General features: G+C 40.7%; 1 protein-coding gene across 2 annotated transcripts in view; it reads right to left on the bottom strand.

Annotated features, from left to right (window-relative positions):
• Pcsk5 (proprotein convertase subtilisin/kexin type 5) overlaps positions 1-23,412 on the bottom strand; it is a 409,270-nt gene that overhangs the window by 220,932 nt on the left and 164,926 nt on the right. For both annotated transcript variants that reach the window (XM_057777813.1, XM_057777814.1), the window contains exons 6-7: positions 20,888-20,976; positions 18,212-18,384 (exon numbers count right to left, since the gene is read on the bottom strand). In XM_057777813.1, coding sequence (XP_057633796.1) covers positions 18,212-18,384; positions 20,888-20,976 — 262 coding nt within the window. The remainder of the gene's footprint in view (positions 1-18,211; positions 18,385-20,887; positions 20,977-23,412) is intronic.

Raw genomic sequence — 23,412 nt, 5'->3', positions numbered from 1 at the left:
GCAAACGGGGCTGGACTGAGATAATTTCTCTGCTCTTAGGAAAGCCTCTTGTGTCTTCGCTGAAGCCTGGGACTGAGATCTGAAAGCAGTCTAGCTCCTGTTCTTTCCAGATCCAGGACCGACAAGCAAAGGATGTGGGTCTCATCCCGAGCAGCACTAACAGGGAGGATGTAGGTTTTAGAGCCCAAATCCTTCAGGCAACCTCAGCCCTAATGTGGCGCCCTCAGACATATGAACACTAGACACTCTATTATTGTGAGATCCACAAATGACATCGCTATGGAACAATGGTTCTCAACCTTCCAAATGCTGGGACGCTTTAATACAGTGCCTCATGTTGTGGTGACCCCTCAATCATAAAATTAATTTTGTTGCGACTTCATAACTGTAATTTTACTACTGTTATGAATTGCAAGGTAACTGCTGTATTTTCTAATGATCTTAGGTGACCCCGGTGAAAGGGTCATTGAACACCATAAGGGGTTGTGACCCACAGGTTGAGAACCACTGCTATAGAGGCATCATGACACCACTTAAGTTGTCCTTTAGGAATTTACAGGGATGAAGAGGCTATGAATTGCTACTGTCCTAAAAATGCCCCTTCCAGAGGTGACATCCTTGTATCAAACAGATAATTGATGGGCATTCCTTTATAAACAAGCATAGACTAATAAATGGCCAAGTTGAATAGCACACATTTCTAGTTCCAACCCCAGGGAGGCAGAGACAGGCAGATCTCTGTGAGTTCAAAGCCAGCCACATAGTGCATTTTAGACCATCCATGACTACATGGAAAGACTCTGTGTCACAAGTACACAGATAAGCAGCACAGAAAGCTGGAAGGACAGCACACATTCCCTAGCCGTCTGAGGTCTGGGTGTGAGGAGAGAGGAGTCACTGGGACAGAGTATGGAGGGTGCTGGGATTTGGGAGGGTCTCCTAAAGAGAGGCTGCCCCAGCGGAACCCCTCCCATTCCCAATCCACTTCCTGCCAGTCTAGAGTCTAGGCTAAAACTTGACAGAAATCAAAGGAAACTGAAGCCCACAGAGAGAAGCCACAGAGATTAGTGTTTCAGAGCTCACAGGTTAGGGGTGTGTCTCTTGGGGGGTGGGGCGGGGACCCAGAGTGCTAGAGGCCAATGTAGCTCTTTAAATGTCACAGAGACTAAATTGTAACCCTCTCCCCTGGCCAAATTTCATTACAGGTATATGATGTCATCAGTGTGATGTCTGAGCAGACGGAATCAGTGTTCTCATAAAGAGGGAAAGAGAAAGCAGCAAGTTCTCTCCGAAAGTGGCCACAGAGGAAAGGTCACGTGACAAGCTGGCTGTCTACAAGCTTAGACCAGTACTCATCTGATTTCCTGGGTCTGGGGTTCCAGCCTTCTGGCATCTAGGACTAACTGGCAGAACATTATGTTCTACTGCTTGAGCCACCCAGTCAGTGCTGGGTTTAAGGCAGCAAGAGCTGAAGAAAACAAGCTGAGAGAAGACAGAGTGGCCTATCCTCCTGGGAGTCAGAGGATGCAGGATGTAGGATGCTGCTCTACACAGGGCAGCTAACCCAGAGTGGCCCATCCTCCTGAGAGTTAAAGGATGCAGGATGCTCCCTCATGCTCTCCACAGAGCAGCTGACCCAGAGTGGCCCATCCTCCTGAGAGTCAGAGGATGCAGGATGCTCCCCCATTCTCTCCATAGGGCAGCTGACCCAGAGTGGTCCATCCTCTTGAGAGTCAGAGGATGCAGGATGCTTCCTCATGCTCCCCACAGGGCAGGTGACCCAGAGTGGCCCGTCCTCCTGAGAGTCAGAGGATGCAGGATGCTACCCAATTCTCTCCATAGGGCAGCTGACCCAGAGTGGTCCATCCTCTTGAGAGTCAGAGGATGCAGGATGCTTCCCCATTCTCTCCATAGGGCAGCTGACCCAGAGTGGTCCATCCTCTTGAAAGTCAGAGGATGCAGGATGCTTCCCCATTCTCTCCATAGGGCAGCTGACCCAGAGTGGTCCATCCTCTTGAGAGTCAGAGGATGCAGGATGCTTCCCCATTCTCTCCATAGGGCAGCTGACCCAGAGTGGTCCATCCTCTTGAGAGTCAGAGGATGCAGGATGCTCCCCCATTCTCTCCATAGGGCAGCTGACCCAGAGTGGTCTATCCTCTTGAGAGTCAGAGGATGCAGGATGCTCCCCCATTCTCTCCATAGGGCAGCTGACCCAGAGTGGTCCATCCTCTTGAGAGTCAGAGGATGCAGGATGTTCCCCCATTCTCTCCATAGGGCAGCTGACCTAGAGTGGTCCATCCTCTTGAGAGTCAGAGGATGCAGGATGCTCCCTCATGTTCTCCACAGGACAGCTGACCCAGAGTGGTCCATCCTCCTGAGAGGCAGAGGATATAGGATGCTTCCCCATGCTCCAGGCAGGGCAGCTGACCCAGAGTGGCCCATCCTCCTGAGAGTCAGAGGATGCAGGATGCTTCCCCATTCTCTCCATAGGGCAGCTGACCCAGAGTGGTCCATCCTCTTGAGAGTCAGAGGATGCAGGATGCTCCCCCATTCTCTCCATAGGGCAGCTGACCTAGAGTGGTCCATCCTCTTGAGAGTCAGAGGATGCAGGATGCTTCCTCATGCTCTCCACAGGGCAACTGACCTATCTGCCTGGGCGGAAGGTGTATGATCAGAGCCCAAGAAATAAACACTAAATTTGTGGGCTGAAAATGCCATAACCAAGCCTGCCAAACGTCTCTGGGGTTAATCTAAAACAATTAGCAATTCACAGACGTGTTTCCTGCAGAGGCACAGGGGGTTTGCATTAGTGTGAAATATTCCCAAGCCAAAACATATGTGGTAAAAAACAACAGAAGTCTGGCTATTATTCTAAAACTTAGGAGTAATTTAAGAAGGAAACCTTAGTGCAGGGTACAGGGAGAGGGAAAGTGGACAGAGGATTCAAATAGAGTTTTGAGACATATTTTTCCCGAAGGGTAAGTAGTAATATCATTTTTTTTAGCTTGGTTAAGTAATATGATTACAATTCAGTTATTTAAATATGGGAAACAAAACAAGCCTGCAGTTGAACTGCATGCCAAGTTAAAAAGTCAGGAAACAAGGCCATAATACATTGTGAAATCCATGCAGGCCCCATTCAGCTAAATGCTAAACAGTCTTTTTCATTGTGTGTCTAAATGAGCATATGTGTTTTTTTTTTTTACATATTCTTAAAAAGTTAATTTAGTTAACCCCATAAGTGCTGGTACGACAGCACAAGACGGAGCTGGCTTTTCTTGTGGCCATTTTATTCTGGATTGCTAATTCAATCCTACTCCTGGAGGGTGGGGGTTGAGAAGCTTCGAGTGTGGTGATGAAACCAAACTTTTCTTCAAAATAAGTTGTTCTCATTCTTTATTTGGCATTTTGGTAGAACATTCTTCTCCAATATTGCTTAGCAGTTGTTTGAAGAGCAATGAATAAATATTAGATGCTTATTACAATTAAAAAAAAGAGGAAGACAATAGCATGTATGGCTTCTGGCATTTGCTACCTGAGAACAAAATCCTGAGCACCACCAATGGCTATGTGTAGATTCTCTAGATTAGGCAGCCAAGAACATCAAGTGATGTGTCCTGAGTCATTTAACCAGAGCATGTTAGAAGCATGAGCCCCTATTGAGTTTGATCAGAACTGTGTATCTGTGGATGGAGACATAAAGGGGCACACTAAAATTACACGAGAATTAGGAACTTTCTTTCTACCAAAGCCTTGTCTGGGCCTCCCTTTACCTCCTGTGCAGCTCCCTTCCCCCAGCAGGCCAAGAACACAGTGCTCTCTGTAAGCTTTTGTTTATCCCATGGCTATTGGAGTCTCTGTTTCCCAAGACACAGACAGAGTTCCATGGTTAAGAGGTGGAGACAGGGGAGGGATATGGGCATGTACAGGGAATGCCCTGGTAGCCGAGATGTGAAGCAACAGCGATTTCTTTAACGCCTACAGACATTCAGACTAGCAGTTCCCAAATGCTTCCTGCTTAGGGCAGGGTTTCTTGAATGAAATGAGTCTGGTCCAGAACACAAGTAAAGGCAAGCTAATAAACAAAAAACTACATCAAAAGCCAAAATACAAATGTTTAATAACTATTCAGAATTTCAAAATATATTGCTTATTTAAGCAATTTAAATAACTTTCGGCATCATTATCATCCAAGAATGAATGACTAAGGTGAACCAGAAAAGTTACCAGAAAAGGAACATAGGTGGCAAACGCTCAGCAGGAGTAGACGGCCACCTTGCCCAGTAGCTTGGTGACTACTTGGTCTAACCTGGGAATGCACCAGGCATTCCACTGACAGCAGGCACATCCCATTTCATGATCACACAAGTCTCGGTTGATGCTGCTTCTTTTCTCCGAACAACTAAGGTAAATGGGAGAGCGACCTTATGTATTGTAAGCTAAATTGTCATTCATTACAGTTTACCTATGTGGTGATTTAATGACAACAAAAGCTCTGAGTCAAAAGTCTCAAGATTAAAAATGCTAATTAATGACAAAGGACAGCTCCCTTAAGTTGACTTTCAACAGCTTCCCAATCACCAAACAGGTATCCCTGAGCCACACCTCCTGCCTTGAGCCATCTCCTCAGCTATATCAAGTATCTGATTCAGGCATCTGCTGAGAGGGCTGCCTGCGCATGTCCAGTTGATTCTGACTCAATCAAGGCCATCTCTGCTGTGGTCTTATTCATTCCCATCCCACGCCATCAAAGGGTGCTGAATAGGGACAACTGGAATGCAAATACAATGATTTTCCACTTCCCTGTGGGAAGAAAAGCACAGAATGTGTGAGAAGGAAGGGCTTTGAGAGCTGGCACTACTGGTCCCCAGCTCTGTATTCCTGCCAGCTACACAGCACTAGCAGTCTACCCCCTCCTTCCTGCCCATCTCACCCACCCCTTTTCTCAGCTCTGACCTGGCTTCTCTGTATGCTAGTTTTCTGTGCATACTGTAGACTACTAAGCCAAGTATTTAAAGTCATTTTTTTTTATGTTCTTTGACTTTTTAATAAAACACTGAAAAATTAGATGCAGTTATTAGCAACCATATTAATTTTATACAACCATACACAAATAAAAATGAATTTTATATGCTCACTGAGCATACCCAATGCAGTCAGCTTAGAATTTTAAAGGCATAGAGAGCCCAATAAAGACTATTGAGTCAGCTGCAACAAGTATTTCTAATAAAAATGACTTTTTATTTTTACTGCTTAATGTTTAAATATATTTTAAGTGGAATAGCAGATTTTTAAGTGCTCGGTGTAACTGGCACTTAATACCTTTTCATATTGTTCGAGTTCTAGTTCATGGACTGGCAGCTTGGAATTCAGGGAACTAGAGTGAACTTGAGTTCCACTGTTAAAGGTGACACTTGGAAAGACAGCTAACAGTTCTGGAAATATGGGGCTCCCCACTCCCAAGTTCCCAGAAAATGCTCCTTTTGTGTTCAGTGTACGAATAGAGACTGTTGAAAAGGAATTGCTTACCTATCGTAAGCGATAGAATACAAATGCATTAGAATACAAATGACAACAAGAACAACTCCTCCTCTCCTGCTTCATTTCATTTGCTAAATCAAGAATTCCAAAGTATTGTCCTCCTGGCCATCCAGACTTCCTGCTGTCTCAGAAGTCATCTTCCTCACCAGTCTACACAAGCCTCACTAAAAACACATCATCTCAAAAAGCTGAAAAAGGAATTTTTACTGGGAGAAGGTAAATCTGAAAAAAATCACACTTCCCCTGTTTCGTTCCTTGCACACTGAGTGAAAACAAAGCATGGTATTCCAATAATGTACACACAGCTTGTTTATGCCTCAATTAAAACCAAACTGAAACTTCAGAAAGACTCAGGTATTATTTGCCTCCACTCTCCCCTCAGAAGGCAACCTTCTATCCCATGGTGCAAGGACTGCTAACGGTGTTTGGAAGGGAAATCACACAGGTCGAGTTCACTCTCAATTCCTTATTTCAAGCAGCTAAGACAAAACTGTGCCTGTCATACACTCGCAGAAGTAATCACCGCCAACAGTTAGCACCAGCTAAGCTGTTCTGGGCAGTCACTCCTCCCAGCATTCCCAAAGGCCACTGTCACACCTGCCAACTCTCTACCTCTTGGATCATTTCAACAAAGCCAAAGCCATGCGCTAACTTTCAACAGAGTCAGGTTCATGGAAACAAGAGGGGTACCCACAATGTTAATTTTATAATTTGGATTCTGAGGAGCTGGCGAGCTGGCTCAGGGATTTAGAGTATGTACTGGTCTTGCAGATGACATGGGTTCAATTCCTAGCACCCACGTCAGGTGGCTCACAATTTTCTGTCACTCCGGCTCCAGAGAGATTCAATGTCTGTCCTCCTTGGGCGGGCACACACACACACACACACACACACACACACACACACCCATCTCTTAAAACAAAAACAAATCTTTAAAAAGCACAAATTTGAAACTGTTTTGAAATGTGTCATTACATTTCAATTTATGCTGAGGGACTAAACTTTGAAAAATTCCCTTCATAGAAAATAAAAACACTTATTACCCAGCAGGGGTATGAAAGAATTTACTATAAATGTTTGAAAAGGCGCTTCAGAAAGAATAAAGATAGTCCAGTGATAATAAAAGTTCATGCCACTTGAAGTCAGCGCTAGATTATGGAATTCTTGCTGTGAATTATTGCAACTGTTGGATTAACTCTAAACAAGCAATAAGCAAGCCGCCCCTCTCTGTAACCCACTGTGGGGCCTGAATGATGTTACAGTCTTCAACTACAGGAAGCACTAACCTTAACCTTACATAGGGCACCTTTATAAGACTTCTGAAAGAGGGAAAATCATCTCACAGCATTTTCTATCCATAAACACAGTTCTGTCTTAAATAAAAAGGAACTGTTATATTAGACTCATTTTTTAAATGTAAGAGTCCATGTTGAATATTCTGTGATTCTTAAAAGTGAATCCAAAGCCATCCTTCCTTTGAAGAGATCAGCTGCCAGGCTGAACAGTCATCCATCAGATGAGCCATGTCACTGGGTCTTGGCAATGGCTCCAATAAAGAGAACAGGAGTGTGGTCTTTCCCAAGGGAAACAGAAGTGCTGGCAATTTAGCAACACGTCTTGTCTCAAACTGACAATGGCCTGTGCTCTCTGAAAGTCCTGAACCTTCTAAAAGACTGACAAGGAAAGAAACCAACACTGTGAAGTTTGGGATGTTGCTCAATATGAATTGGATGATAACTCCTCAATACACTCAAAGACATAGTTCTTTGTTGATGTGGCCACTTCTGTGACCACATTTTGACTGAACATGCACAGACGTGCCATATAATACCCAACATGAATACCCAACAGTAAAAAAAAAACAAAGATTTCACATGAGATCTGAGTATAAGCCAAAGTTAAGCTTCTTAGTGGCCACCCACATTCCTAACTTTGCCATCCATGTACTGTGCACTCCTATGATGCTACCAGAGCCAGAATTTCAACCGTGTTGTAAAAAGCTCTGAGCATTCCATTGGATTATATTTATCATATAAGGAGCGATATAGGCATACTATGTGCATTACAAATTTGATTCCACAAGTCATATACACTTCTAAGCAATAGGAACATATAGGCCTAGTTCAATTTATCTTTGTTTATTACACAGTGACCTATATTTTCTGCTGACTGGCTCTCATATTGAGTAAGAGGAAATGCACCTATGTGTTCTCCCCAAAATTTACATTTGGAAACAAAGAAATGGCTGTTTAGAATGGACGTTATGCTCACCTAACCCAACATCTGTATGCTTTTGCTATTCTAGAAACATAGAAAAAAAAGTTTTGAAACATTTATCTGTTCCGCCGTTAGGCCAGCAGTCACTCTAGACAGAAGCAAGCAAACCAAGAGAAGAGGATTCCTGTAGATATGTTGCTGATGCAGGGCCACATGACGGTTAATCTCCACTGTCAGCGTGATGGTATGTAGAGCCACCACGGTAGAGACACCACGGGGGCACACTTTCGGATATGTCTACAACGGTATTTACAGAAAGATTCACCAGAAAAGAGACGGTCCACTCTGAATCGCGGTGGAGCCATTCAACAGACTGGGTCTGAGAATGAATAAAAAGCAAAGTGCTGGGCACCAACCAGGTTCATTTTGTTCCTGAAACGTGGATGCAATGCAACCAGCTGTGTCAGTCTCCCGAGCAAGACTGCCCTACCCTCAGAGAGAATAAGTCAACCCCTTCTTTCAGTTTGCTGTTTTCAAGTACTTGTCACAGAAATGAGAAAAGTAACTAAAAAAAGTAATTTAGAATCAGTTTGTCAATTAATTTAATTAGATAAATACTAACACCTCTTTAAAGCTATAAACAAGGCAGCAATGCATTTTTGAAAATTTTACATAGATCAGGTTACTGTAGATTTGTGCTCCTTTCCTTAAAGATGTCTAGGTAAAATTCACTAATATAGTAATCAAAATTTGATACTTATGCCTTGGGCAATACTGTGATCATTGTAGAACTTAAAACCACAGATGTATTTATGAAAGACAGACTTCTGTTTAACAAATGGATGACATTAAATTGATTACACTTGACAAGTCACTTCTTAATTTTTATAAATATACACAGAGTTCCAGACAGGTATAGTTAAATCCTGAGGCAAGTTTTAAAAACAGGCCCAGATAGAGCAAATTCTCATTAAGTCAAATCAAATTTAAATAATTTCTTTCATCTGTGTTGGCCTATCCATAAATCATTTTATAACTTTACAAGGTTCAACAGCCAATGCAGAAGCAAGCTGACATTTATTAAAATGCAAACTGGTCTCAATCTTCCTATAGTTGGTTGTCTATCAAAGAAAAACAATCTATCCCTCTCTGGTGGAATCAGTTAATTTTATTACGATCACTATTGCTGTTCTTATTATATAAGTGCATCATTATATCTCTTCTCTCTCCTCTTGGTGAACACATGTTTTTAATTTAAAAGATTTAAGAGCATACATGTGTGACATCTGCATTTCAATGGACAATGTGTGCTTGTAGAAGGACCTGTGCCTTCACCAGACATTCTACATATCTACTCAACCGGAAAATGTGTTAATTTTCTGAGAAGAAGCTATAACTGAAGAACTGGACCAGTGGATACATTTGTGTGAAGACGGAACCAGCACTACAGTTCCAACAGGAGGATAACAAGCCAAGATTTTGAGTTCCCAGACTCTCATTCCTTGTCCTCGACATTGGCTCTGAGTGGAATTCACTGAATGCTCTAATGATCTCTCCAAACAAAAATGCTCAAAAAAAGTTGCCCTGGGCTTGAAATATACTTGCAGATAAAGTGACAGATAAAATTCATGATTTAAAAAATTATTTATTACTTATTTTTATTATATGTGTGTGTGTGTGTGTGTGTGTGTGTGTGTGTGTGCACGTGGGTTCACAGAAGCCAGAGGAGGGCACTTGATTAACTAGTCCTAGATTAGAGTTACTTGTGAGCTACCGATTCCTGACAGGGATGCTGGGATTTGAACTCTGGTATGTGGAAGTGTTTTTAATGCTGGGCCATCTTCCCAGTCCAAGAGAATTCTGCAAGATGTGGTCCTCAACTATTCACAGTGCACTACGTGAGTTCTCCAAGGGTAGGGTGCAGAGACAATGCAAACCAATGCTAAGCATGGAGTGGGTACTGGAGCAAACTTTCTTGAGTGAAACAACAAGGCAACCATAAAATGAGCTTTCCTGAATACAGAAAAGATTCCATTTCAATTTCCCCCTCTGTTTTGAGAGAACATTATTGAGCACACTTGTCAGGAAATGCTGTCAGCATGTCAGACAGCTGCTGATAAGTGACAACTGTACCAATCTCACAAGTCGTATTAAACTTTAATAACCCAAAGTGGGCAGGATGGCTCCAAGGCAAGAAGGTTTTGTTACTATGTGCTGTGCGTTCTATCCTCTCCTACCAGGCTCACACTTTTTTAGATGTTTCCTCACCATTACACAGAAACTTTCCCCATGACAAGGGCTAAGTGCTATTCATCCTTCCATGCCACCTAGGAAAGTGTTGAGCATGGCAGAACACTCAGACAAATGGCGTCCATCAGAGAAAACTCTGCGCTATCAGCCTCTTCTTCTGCCGCCCACCTCAGTGCCATCAATAACTGAAAACTGTCTGTGGTGCCACTTACGTCATGAAATCATTTTCCTATTTGGGATCAGCTAAAAAGATGAGGCCACGAATGTCTCCATAGCTACTGTTTGCCACGGATCTGGGTCAAAGCCACCTAAGGGCAAATGGTGACAGGGTGATTTTTTTTTATCCCATTCCTTTAAAAGATGACACGCAAAGTCTTATTCTGTAAGCCCTGGCAAGAATGGGAGAGACCCCGTGTGCCCTGCTAAAATCCTAGAGTGATCCTTGTCAGTCATGGGAGGCACTGATGAACTTTAAAGGGAATGAAGATAGTACACAGGTACAGAAATACTTCCTCGATTGCAGTTTTCATGCAGAACTGAAAGCCACAGCTTTGGCTGGGAGGTTTCGGAAGCATCCTGTGGAGAAGTCTGTGCGAAGGATGTTCTACTTGTGAGCACGAGGGAGGATTCAGAGACTTCCAGCAAACAGTAATAGGAAATTGCTTAATAGGTGAGTAGGCTGAAGCCCAAGGAAAACAGGGATCAAAGACTGTTGCACATAAAGAAATACATTAGTGGCAGGAATTGAATTAACCAAGTCATTTCCAGTCCTAAGGTTATGACTGCAAAGATTTAACTAATTTAGCGGAACTTTAAGAGAACAGCTCTACAAAATATGAAATGAAATCAAATTTCAAAGCAATTTTTAAAAAGTGGTGAAAGTTTTGTTGAGTGTTCTGGTGCATGCCTATAATTCCAGCATGTGTGAAGCTGCATGAGGAAGATGTAGCTTGAGGTTAGCTTGGGGTACATAGTCTAACCTGGGGTACAAAGCAAGACTCCACAGGAAGTCCAGAGGGAAAGAATAAAGGAGGGAGGGAGGGCGAAAGAAAGAAAGAAATGGCAGAGAAAAAAGAAAGCTTATATATGGTTAAACTGAAAACCTTCATTAGATAAAGTTAAGCACATTTCTTTACTTTGAGACAACTCAAACCCTTTCATGTACTTTCAAGTCACCAAAGAAACCATAAATAAATGGTAATTCTCAAGTACTTGGCAGAAAAATAAAACAAGAACTTGATTCCCACCTCATTATGTTTTGAGTTTTATGAAGAAAATATTCTCTTGGTATTCTCTTCTACTTATGCCGACCATACATTAACAGTTACCCAAAGAGTTCCAGGAGATCATTCAGCAATCTTGAGTTGATTAAACCCAGGCATGTGGGACCATGCAGACTCTCATGGCATTACACAGTCAGCAGCTCATCTTTAGTGCCTTACACATTTCAGGTGTGAATCGGGTTAAACCTTATAACATTCAGAGACTTGGCATTGTGTCAGGAACTCAGCAGTGTGTTTCACAGGCATTAAAATATGATCTTCTAATGGAATCTTCTAAGGGAGCTTCTAAGGAACATAGAGCCTCATTGACTGGATGAACAAACTGATCCTACAGGTTAACTAATTTAACCCGAATAAGGTTTTTTTAAAAAAAGGAATTAGAACCAACATTTCCAAATTGGAGAGTCTGTATTTCAGACTCTGGGTACTTTAACCACCATGGTTTATCATGCATGTGTAACAGTTCGGGTTCATTATAAATGGTTAAAGCAATGGTTTTTGAATACACCCTGCAAACAGACATGTGATCCATTCACATATTCCTCAGCCATTCATTCTTTCTTCACTAAATCCTCTGAGTGTGAAGACTGCTCTGAGAATACATGAGAAGATGTAATCAGACTCCGAAGCTTTATGGAGGAGATGATCTTAAGATGAACAAGTACAACACCATGGAGGTTTAAAGGGGCATGGGGGTTGGGGTGCCTAGGAAGAGCAGGCAGGGTGCCCTGTTACAAGTTAGGTGAGAGCCTGGAGGTCAATGAGACAAAGCAGACTCAATGTGTTTCTGGGAGCGGGTGAGGTCTGATGAAATGGCTCCAAGGGATAATGCAAGCAAAGGCCACAAAGGATTTCACTCTGAAGGGGAAAGAAATGTAGGAAGGAAAAAGAAGGGAATACATAGTGAGATGACAGAGATTCATCACCTATTCTTTTCTTTAATTTTATTTTTATATGTGAGCATTTCTGGATGGCACGCATGTCTGTGGACTACTTGTATGGCCTGATATCTATGGAAACCTAAAGAAGATGCTGGACCCCTGGAAGTGTTACAGATGGTTGTGAGCCACCATGTGGGTGCTGGGAATTAAACCCGGGTCCTCTAGAAGAGCAGCCAGTGCTCTTAGCCACTGAGTCATCTCTCCAGATCTACTTACTCTTTCTAAGATAAGAGAACTAACTGCGTGAATGTGTATTTGATAACAGAGTTGAAACAGGAAACCACGATTAAGGAAGAGGAAGATGTGACAAAGAAGACAGATGGGAACACACATCCGAACTCACTGGAGTGCTTTGAGGCCTCTGTTCTGATTTGGATAGCTACGATAGATTTGTTTTCTCTACTTATAAGACTTGGGGAATAGTGCCCATCTAACAAGATCATTGTCTAGATTAAAAACTAAGAGCCTGGTGGCGCATGCCTTTAATCCCAGCACTCGGGAGGCAGAGGCAGGCGGATCTCTGTGAGTTCGAGGCCAGCCTGGTCTACAAGAGCTAGTTCCAGGACAGGAACCAAAAACTATGGAGAAACCCTGTCTTGAAAATTCAAAAACAAAACAAAACAAAACAAAAAAACCACTAAGAGCCCATTTTGGGCTTAGATGAAGGGCGGCAGTGAATAGACTGGCCAAAATAGTAAATGTTCACGCTATCATTGACATCATCATTGCCTCCATCCTCTTCCTCCTTGTCAACATCATCATCACCTTTCCACTCATTGAGTATAGCTCAAACTATGTGATCCTAAAAATTACAATTACACTTGACATCAAATAATATGCAATTCTGAGAAAGAGACAGACAGAGAGAAAGAGAGAAAGAGAGCAAGCAAGTTGTCAAGTACGATATGGTATATTTAACACAGTTCCGCTGATACAATTTTGGCACATTGTTTCTAAACTGAATCAATTTTAATTTTGTTAAAATCTTTGAAATCACTGTTACAGCCTACTGAGTCAAATATTTATCTTATAGTTAGCAAATGGGGTGCATTTTGAAATTCAATATTTGGTATGTTTCTGATTAGTTAGCAGAAAGGATGGACATGATCCAATACATGGAAGCCCTGAGCAAAATGTATTTATTTCCCCTGGGAATAGATTTGTGGATACTTGTCCTTTTCTCTCCCGATGTCTGATCTGGACAGCGGTCTGTGGTCTGGTCAGTGCTGCCACAGCATTAATGCTGTCCGGGACCACTGCAATCTCCCATTCTTGTCCTCCATCCTTCACCTGACAGATGGCATGTCTACAAGACCTTTGCTCTATTTGAACACCCAGTGGCTTTCTGTCACAGGATAGAATGCAAACCCTCTGTGTGACTTAAAAACCCCGCCTGAGCTGGTCTTAGCCAACTTCACACTTCTACCACTTTGTGCTCATACTATTCCGATTGCCTGAAGTATTGTTCTGTCTAAGAAATAAACTGCAACAACCCTTTGCTAGTTAGGGTTCTTGGTGCTTTCTGCTCCTTCTACATAGACTGTTCCTCTTCCACGTCCTCACATGACTGGCTCATCTTTTAAGTCTGCAGCTACTGCCTCCTCAACCTTAAGTACTTCTAAGTCTACCTCTCCCATCTTAAGTAGCACTGCCCCTCCCAGTTACCGGCTGTATTTCACCTGCTATATGCATCACAGCTGAAACATCCTTGGCAATTCTCTGCTTGTATTTTGTCTTGTTGATATGTGTAGGGACTGAACTATTTTAGGTGTTCTTCACCATTCATCTACAATACTTCAGGAGCGGTAACTCACTAAGCTTCAAGAGGGTGAGGATAAATCGTTCTAATTCATGCAGGACGTGGAAGAAGTGGCAAGGACACCAATGGGCAAAAACGACTTAAGGTCGCTGTACAAGTCTTTAGTTGGTTAGCTGAAGGCATTTCTTTACCCATTTTTGTTCCTTAGGTCCTCAAATCACTCAATAGCACACTTATATTCTATCAGACCTCAAAGAAGAAAAATTTAGGTTTTGCTTTAGGTTTCTTCATAAGAAAGTAGTCAAAATTTCCATTTTTCTGATAAAAACTACCCAATATCAACTTGAAATACTTAATGGTATACTCATAGCTATCTAGAGAAACATCTTTTGGGAAAATAAACAATTTGAGACTAGATACACACACACACAGACACACACAAAGACACACACACACCACATTCCCACTGTGCTCACTAACAGAGAATCACAGTAAAATTGCAGATGCTTTACATTGCAGACACTTTTGTTTAGAGCAAGTGGAATTGGTAGTGTGGATAGACAGAGGAGGAACAGCATAAATGACCTCTATGAAGCTCAGAGAACCTGGGCTGACCTGTGCCATGTTATTTCTAATCTGCTCCAAATAGCAAGCAGATGAGTGGAAATTCTGCAATCGGGGCATGGTCTAGGAGAGAAGGATGAGGGGCTAACAGCAGATATTAACAGTACTCTTGAGGAAGACACCTCTTCTCTGCATGCTTCTTACTGAGTCCTTACTATACTCAGTGTACTTTACTGTGGATTGCTCTCTCACTGAATGCTCATAAACTCTCTGTGAATGAGAAGGACATTATTATCACACCACTTTAGAAGAGGAAATGGAAGCAAGGTATTTGATTTAAAGTCAGAAGTAAACGAGAAACACTAGGCTTGACTTGAAAGCTTCACTCTACTGAAGGCATGAAAACACTATCCAATCCATTTTGTCTTATTTCAATGGTTTATTGCTGTCATTTCAGATTTAGGTGGGCGATGAACCAGAAGATAGATCTTCCCTTTGAAAAGTTACTGCTTTTGCTACTACTTCAATTCTAAAAGTTAATGGCTCATCTTAAATCTGAAGTCCCTTTTTGTTCTGATTAATCCTCAGAAGATCTTCAAAGGAATGCTGAATAAATCATGCTATCCTTATTCTTTTTGGTTTCTGGGTGATGGATATTGTACCTAAGGCTTTATGCATGCCAAGCACATGCTTCCCTTCTGAGATCTATCCCAGTCCCTAAATCATGGTACTGCAAATTTTCAAAAATTTCGAAACAAATAAAACCAATGAGCCCTATTTCTATGGACTGCCCTGGAATGATGCCCATGGGATCCATGGAGAGATTCAAATGTTCCCAGTTGTCAGGTTAATGTGGTTATGGGTATGATGTTGTATCTGTACTTAGCAACTACTGACTATTTGGGTGGGTAAATCTATTATAAACTCATTCCTTATATACTGTTTGAATATGAATTGCCACAACAAAATGTATTTTTTGCATTTAAAATGAGCTTAATTTTTCTACATTATTTATTTCTAAATAGTCCTTTGGGTTCGAATGTTTTCTTACATGATCTGTTTCTAAACTTTAGAAAGGAAACACTTCTAAAGTCAAAGTGCCACATTTATTTATTTATTTATTTATTGATTGATTGATTGATTGATTTTAGATTTCTGCCTCCTCCTGGCAACCGCCTCCCATTTCCCTCCCCCTCCCCCAATCAACTCCCCTCCCTCAGCAGCCCGAAGAGCAGTCAGGGTTCCCTGTCTTGTAGGAAGTCCAAGGATCTCCCACTTCCTTCCAGGTCTAGTAAGGTGAGCATCCAAACAGCCTAGGCTCCCATAAAGCCAGTATGTGCAGTAGGATCAAAACCCAGTGCCATTGTTCTTGACTTCTCAGCAGCCCTCATTGTCCGCTATGTTCAGCGAGTCCGGTTTTATCCCATGCTTTTTTTAGACTCAGTACTCACTCATAATGGGTTTCTAGCCATAAATGAAGGACATTGAGCCTATAATTCGTGATCCTAGAGAAGCTAAATAATAAGGTGAACCCAAAGAAAAACATATAGTTATCCTCCTGGATATTAACCTTCATCAGGCGATGAAAGGAGACAGAGACAGAGACCCACATTGGAGCACCGGACTGAAATCCCAAGGCCCAAATGAGGAGCAGAAGGAGAGAGAGTACGAGCAAGGAACTCAGGACCGCGAGGGGTGCACCCACACACTGAGACAATGTGGATGGTCTATGGGGAACTCACCAAGGCCAGCTGGACTGGGTCTAAAAAAGTGCCACATTTTTATCTGTTTTATGCATTAAGATTATAGTTTATTTCTGTTGATAGTTATTTATTTGTATATAGTTATTTCTACAAACTTACTAGTAAAAATAGATGTACAAACTTTTTTCTCAGCATTGAGTTACTTAGCCACATGCCCCTTAGTCAGTTAGCCAGCCGCCCTATTATATTGACCATTCTTTGTATGTATGTCCACAACCACAAGATATGTGCATTATTAATAAAAGGATTTTCATATTACTGAGGAATTTCAGGTTGCTCTTTCTTATGGATGCAAGGCACTCATAACTGGAAGATTTGAACTAAACTCAATGGCCTTTCTGCTGGGATAATAATAGTAATTTGTAATCCACAGGTTTGGGAATGAATCAGCAGATGACATGGGGTGTATTCATTTCATTTTAAGGCACTTTGAAAGGAAAATTCTAGACAACCAGTTACAATATTATCTATTCATTAAAAGTTTACAAAAGTAACTGAATATGGACAGAACTAGAAAATGTCTTCACAATCATTTTTTTCTTTTCTTTCTTTCTGTTTTTTTTTTTTTTTTTTTTTTTTTTTTGGTAGAAAGTGCATACAAAAAAAAGTGTGTGTTTTCTCCCTCAAATTCATTTTGGAATAGCCATGGGATGGCTTAGCTCAGACTTTTGCTAAAAATCTAACCCAGACTCACAAAATTATACAAGACTCAGTATGACTTTTAGTCCTGTTCAAACATTGCACCAATCAGCTGAATGCATCCTACTGTTCCGTGTGTGGGCTGAATCTATGAAAACATTGTGGTAGCATCATTTGGAGTAAACTACATTTGATGCAGCAGACATTTATAAAGGGCTCACCAGAATTCAATACATTCTCTTAGTTTTGTAAAGTCCATGATTTTGTATAAAGGGCATGGTCTGCACTCTTGGGACTTAAACTTTTGTGAGGAAAATATGGTCAAAACGAACTCTGAGGTATAAAATATAAATGTGACTTGGTCTTTATCAAACACAGTACACACAGAGTAGGGGGCTAAATGTAGTTGATTCCTGTATGGGTTTAGAGAGAATTCTGGGACAATGCTGCTTTTTAGAAGAGGATGGAAGGACTTGGGGGAAGGGCAAGGGGAAACAGAATGTCCTGATGCACAACGAACAAGAGTAGAAGATGTCGCAAGACAATGGATGAGAGGGTAAGAAAGGCAAGGGAAGTTCAGGCCAGATCAATGATATCATGCAAAAAACATATATACTTCATGTAACTCAAATTCTATTCATTAGTAGGAGAAGGTAAGGCCCTGCTCCAGTGGGGCATTCCTCCCTCCAGGGAGATAAGTTCTAACATCTTTACTTCTATTTAATTTAGGACAGTTTAAGATATGTAATTTGAAGCAAATATTCTATTAGATTGTGGAACTATGTTTTTCGGGAACAATGTTCACTCAGTGACATAAAGACAATGCTAAGTTACCTGATTAGGGAGATCTGGTGCCATAGAAAAATAATACTGTTTCTGGACAGAAGGGAGACTAAGTGTCATCAAGGGGAGACGCCAGAAGGACCTTGCTGGATGTTCTACTAACACCAAATGGAGACTGTGAATACCTACTCAGTTGCTGACCCCAGGAATTTGCTTCTCGAAAGACCACATTCACGTATTAATTAATAAATTTCTTCTGTGAGGCTCTAAACATCCAAGTATACTGTTCACATCATAGCAGAGACTGAGTTTGTTTGTAGAGCAGAAACAACTCATAACGCCAATGTTCAAGACGTCTTTCCAGTGGCCACTTGGCCTCCCGTGAGCTTCAGCAGTCCTCTAGCCTGCATAATGGCATGCCTACAAGGTCAGCCCATGAAAATCCTCAGCCCAGAGGCTTCTGAAACCTACCATTCTCACACCATTCTCAAAAGCTTGCCGGGTGAGGGGAGCTGGCCCATCCACAGTCTTGCCGTCGTCATCCGGGCCCCAGCTGGCACTGTAGATGTGCACATGCTGTGGGTTGTAGCTGACAGACTTCGCTTCCACCATGTCTGTGACATCGCCATCCAGCATCCGTACGCCTGCAAAGCAGAAAGGAGCAAGCTGGTTACTCGTCTCCAGCAGACGATACCTAAGCACACCACGCAGACGACGTACGGGAATAAAGAATACATTTAAAAAACATATTTGTGTATTTATTCAATTCTAATGTGCATGCAGATGTCTGCCTGGGTTTTACGTGTGACATATGTGTGCCAGAACCCTCTGAGGCCAGAATTGACAGCCGAGAGCCCTGGAACTAGAGTTAGAAGCAGTTGTGAGTCACCATGTGGATGTTGGGACCAGTGTGAGAACAGTAGGCACTCTTGACCATCTCTCTAGGCCCCCCAAAATATTTTAACCAACACTTCAGTGAATATTTTTCTGGAAAAATGGTACCAGTTTGTAGAAGCTAGCCTAGCTTGGGGAGACAGGAGGTTTCAATGTGTATAAAAGAACAAAATTTTATTCAAATTTTTTTTAAAATTTTCTATTCTTTTTCCAAAGTTGCAAATCTTGCTTTCCTTCCTGTCTATTTTTAAATGAGTATTTGACAAAGATACTCAAGCAATTCTAAATTTCTCCCTATTGATGAACTTGGACTCATAGATGTAGAAATCTTCTAACCTTACCAGTTTTGGAAAAGCTGCAAAGTTGCTAAGCTACCTAGGTCTCATTTCCCATATAACCTATAATAGTAGACTGATGCAAACTTACTGGATTTCTTTGCTGCCAACTTATGTACAAGTCAAATAATAATGAGAATGTGTTTGACACTTCAAATAACTCTCAAGATGTTTTAGCAACATTTAGTCATTAATCGTCATTTAAGCTCATTCCTATCAGACAGAAATCAAGCATTAACCTTGTTTTTCAAAACTAATCACTAATATAGCAAGACATAAATTATACGCCAAATGCCATCTTTTCCTTTTTATTCTGTATTTTGGCAACTTACAACAAAAGCATAACATTTAATAATTTATTAAAAGAAAAACTAGCTTACACTAAATATCATCACTGAGACTTGTATTGTTTTAAATGTAAAAAGCTTTATTATTTATTTTACGGATGTGGGTGTCTTGCCTGCATGTATACCTTGTTCATCACATGCATGGCTGGCAGACAGAAGAGGGTGTCAGATCCCCTGGAGTGAGAGTTTACAGATCATTATTGAGTCACCATGTGGGTCCTGGGAATCAACCTTGGTTCCCTCAGAGGAGCAGTCGGTGCTCTTAACCACTGAGCCTTCTCTCCAGCCCCTTATTTTAAAATTATACTTCCACAGGATTAATTTGCTTTTAAGGAGAGTTTTTCTTCCCGGCAGGATTTCAAGTTTTTAACTGGTTACCAAGACACAGATTTAAACATAAGACTTCAATGTAGGCTATCTTAGATACTATGAGGCCTGAGTTGATTACTGTCAGGAAAACAAAACTATTTTTTGAGAAAACAGTATCTCTGTGATTTTTTTTTAAAGTTAAGAAAAACAGAAATACTGAACAAGAATACATATGTTGTTAGTATACAACTCAACATTCTAGCTCATTTTCTTCATCTAAAAACCACATTTTAAGTCAGTCTGAAGCAATTTAAATAACATGATATGATGTGACTTAAAGTTATTATTTCCTTTAATATTTTTTAGGAAAAATAAAAAAGAAAGTTTTTTATGAAAAAATAAAGACCTAGGATATTCTACCAGTCAACAATATTGGTTTCCCAAGTATTTCTGAAGATATTGGACTTGATTGTTAGGCCTCAGGTAATTTTAATTGGCTGCTTAGTGAGATCAGTGAGGCGTACTTCTGAGTACACTTGCAGTGGGCTCTCCTGCAAAGACCGGCAGAGCAATCAGTGGGGAAAGATCAACTAGCTTGAATTTGACTTGTACTTCCTAACAAATAGGGGGCTAGATCTTCATAATAAACATAGCTGTGCCGCAGTTTGAATTTATATGAGCATATATGCATATATGTACACAAAACACAAACATGATGCATATCTGTCTGTCTGCCTATCTATCTACACACACAAACACACACACACACACACACATACACATAATCTGGACTCGTGGGAACATTAGAGGATTCTAAGAAGTGATTTTACTGTTCAGCATTTCAGTTACAATTAAAAGGCACCTTTTAAAAATTTAGGCACCAAACATGTCTTTTCTTTTTTAAGGCTGTCTTAAAATGCTTCTTCCACAGAGATAGTGTGGTTAGAGGTGTCTATTGCAAGTTCTTCAAGACCAATTCCAAGTTAGTATATCAACGGATCACATTTCTGTAGTCACTACTGGGTAACATTTCTTTTTGTTCAAGTATTATTTTGAAACACTGTATTTGTGACATATTGGAGTCTTGTGGCAATTGTCCACCATTGTACTGAACATCATCTCTCACATGGGCACCGTGCAATCAGCCGCAGTTGTGCCCTGTCACACATAGAGGTGCCCACTGCTACTTTGAAAAGGATCCCGAAAAGCAGTTCGCCAAGAGCTTCCTGGCTCCTGTGTGTATCCTTGGAAGTGTCCCATACCTCCAATCTTGGCATTGAAAGCGATTCCAACGGTGCAGTGAGAGTTGTTTGCAGCGGCTGCCACTTCTCCAGCACAACGGGTCCCATGCCTACAAGTAGAACAGACATGGTTTCTAAAGTAAGATACTCCGTTCTCACCAGTTCTGGGCGTTCACTGCCAAAGCGGTGAAGAAAGTATCCAGCTGTGGGTGTTTCGAGAACTTCCTACCCAAGCAGCACTCTGCTTGACTATGGCAAATGAGTTAGCACTTCATCATGTAATTTTTGAGTTGTATTCTGAAGGAATTATTTTTGATATCTCTCTATCCAAAGAAGAAAACCACCCTAAAGGCTGTAATTGAACCATGTGACTTGGTGGGTGTGTTTGTACTCTTTAATAAGCCACTGGGCACACATGGCTATTAGACACCTAACACATGGCTACAGAAATATCATCTCAAGTTTTAATCTTATTTAGTTCTGAATAAATTTAAATACAGGTACAAGACATGTTACAAATATAGATATTATTTTGGCTCTTTTTAACTTCATTTTTTTTTAGTGTCTGAGAATTTAGAATAAGTGCTATATTTATATTTTCCAATTTCTTCCCCTCTCTCTTCCCTCCAACTTTTCCTGTGTCCCCCAACTTGTTTTCAAATGCATGCCTTTTCTTCTATTATTATTATCATCTGTTTTAAACTGTGCACTTAAATATAGATCAAGTAATTCCAATTAAAATTTATTATCTAAAGTGTAATATACTATTGAATTGCAAAGATAGTGCATAGAACAAATATTTTAATAATTGCTTTAAAGAAATTGTATGTAAATTATCGAGGCATGTCATGACTTAGTTCATTTGTTCCTTTTTGTTTCCTTATGGTTCTTAAAAATGTGGTCATCAGAAAAGAAGGTTTGGGTTGAAAAATTTTTTTGTTTTTTCTTAAGAATTCCCTATTACTTCTTCCCACAACAATGCTTTTTGATCAGAAATATCTTCTGGCTGTAACAAAGGTACTGGTTCGAAGAAAATGTTTGTTAAAAGATGCTGCTCTTTTCATTTAGTTGTATCATGCATCTATTTATACTATACCAATATTAATCTGGGCATATTAGTGACTACTAACAACTGGATTATTCTTCATGGGACAGTATAAATAACATGGGATTATATACTTATTTGGCTGTATGTATACCCATATGCACTTACAATTGTTTAAAAATATATCTTTTATTACAGAATGTTACCAGGTTTTTACTAATATGAACAAGGATGTGATCATTTTGAGCATATATATCATTTACCAACTGAAGATAGGTTACAAGAGCTAGTATTACCGGACCAAAGGGTACAGTGGGCAGAAACTAATAACAACCTGCAAAAAAAATGTAACTAAGTGCATGAAAAGATGTCTTTAACAATGGTGTAGGGTTAGGAGATGGCTCAGGTAGAAAAGTGCTTGCTATGTATACATGAAGGCCCAAACTCATCCCCAGTGCCCATAGAAATGAGTCAATGACAGTAGCGTGTGCCTATGAGGCAGATCCCTGGAGTTTGCTAGCCAGCCATTCTAGATGAATCCATCTATTTCTCACCCAATGAGAGACTGTCTCAAAAAAAAATAAGGTGGAAAGATATTAATAAAAATACTTAATATTTACTTTTGGTGCGCACGCACATACATACATACATACACACACACAAATCACAGTGTACGCATGTGATGCATGTGCCAAAGAGAAAGTGAGAAAAGAAAGGGAGGGAGAGATCATAGCACAGCTGAAGGACACTATGAAAAATGGAGGGAATATTTGTGCAATCTTAGGTATGAACTTCTCAGTCTCTTTGCTCATATGACACAAAAAGTACATATTTGGTTCTTTACCTTGACTGTCCATCATTGGAACTACTTATTCATTACTGTTCTTCTTGCTTTATGAACAGCTTTTCTGAAGCCCTGGTTCAAAGTTCTCACTGCCTTTCCTGTCATATCTGTTGTAAAAACGTTTCCAAATTTGAGAAGTGTTGTTTTCACTGAAGGATATTTTAGGCTGTCATGCTGAGCATTTAATTTTGACAGACTCCTAGTTATCCTTCCCTGATAACATATTAATGTGTGCTTGCTCTGTATGTGTGCTTGCTGTGCGTGTGCATGTGTTGGGGGGTATGTGTGCCACAGCACATGCAGAGAGGTTAGAGACAACTGTGGACTTGTTTTTGCCCATCTACATTTACGTACTCATCTGGGATAGAACCCAGGTCTACCGTTTTGTGCATCAAGTCCATTTACTTCCTGAGCCATCTCAGGCCTGGGTTATATCACTTTAATTATTAGAAAAACTTTTAAGTATTAAAAGAACAATCATTTCTTGTGTGAGTTCCAAACACAACTGACAATTTTCCCTTGAACTTAGCAACTGTTAAGTTTGAGTGTTCATTGGGTGCTTGTTGAATAGTACATTGAGTTGTAAGTTATTCTTATTCAAATGTCTAATTCTTTTGGTGAGTCCATTATTCAAATATTATATCATATCAATTATTA

The sequence above is a fragment of the Chionomys nivalis genome, chromosome 8 (genome assembly GCF_950005125.1).
Source record: "Chionomys nivalis chromosome 8, mChiNiv1.1, whole genome shotgun sequence".
Taxonomy (NCBI): domain Eukaryota; kingdom Metazoa; phylum Chordata; class Mammalia; order Rodentia; family Cricetidae; genus Chionomys; species Chionomys nivalis.
This window is presented reverse-complemented; position numbering and strand designations above follow the sequence as displayed.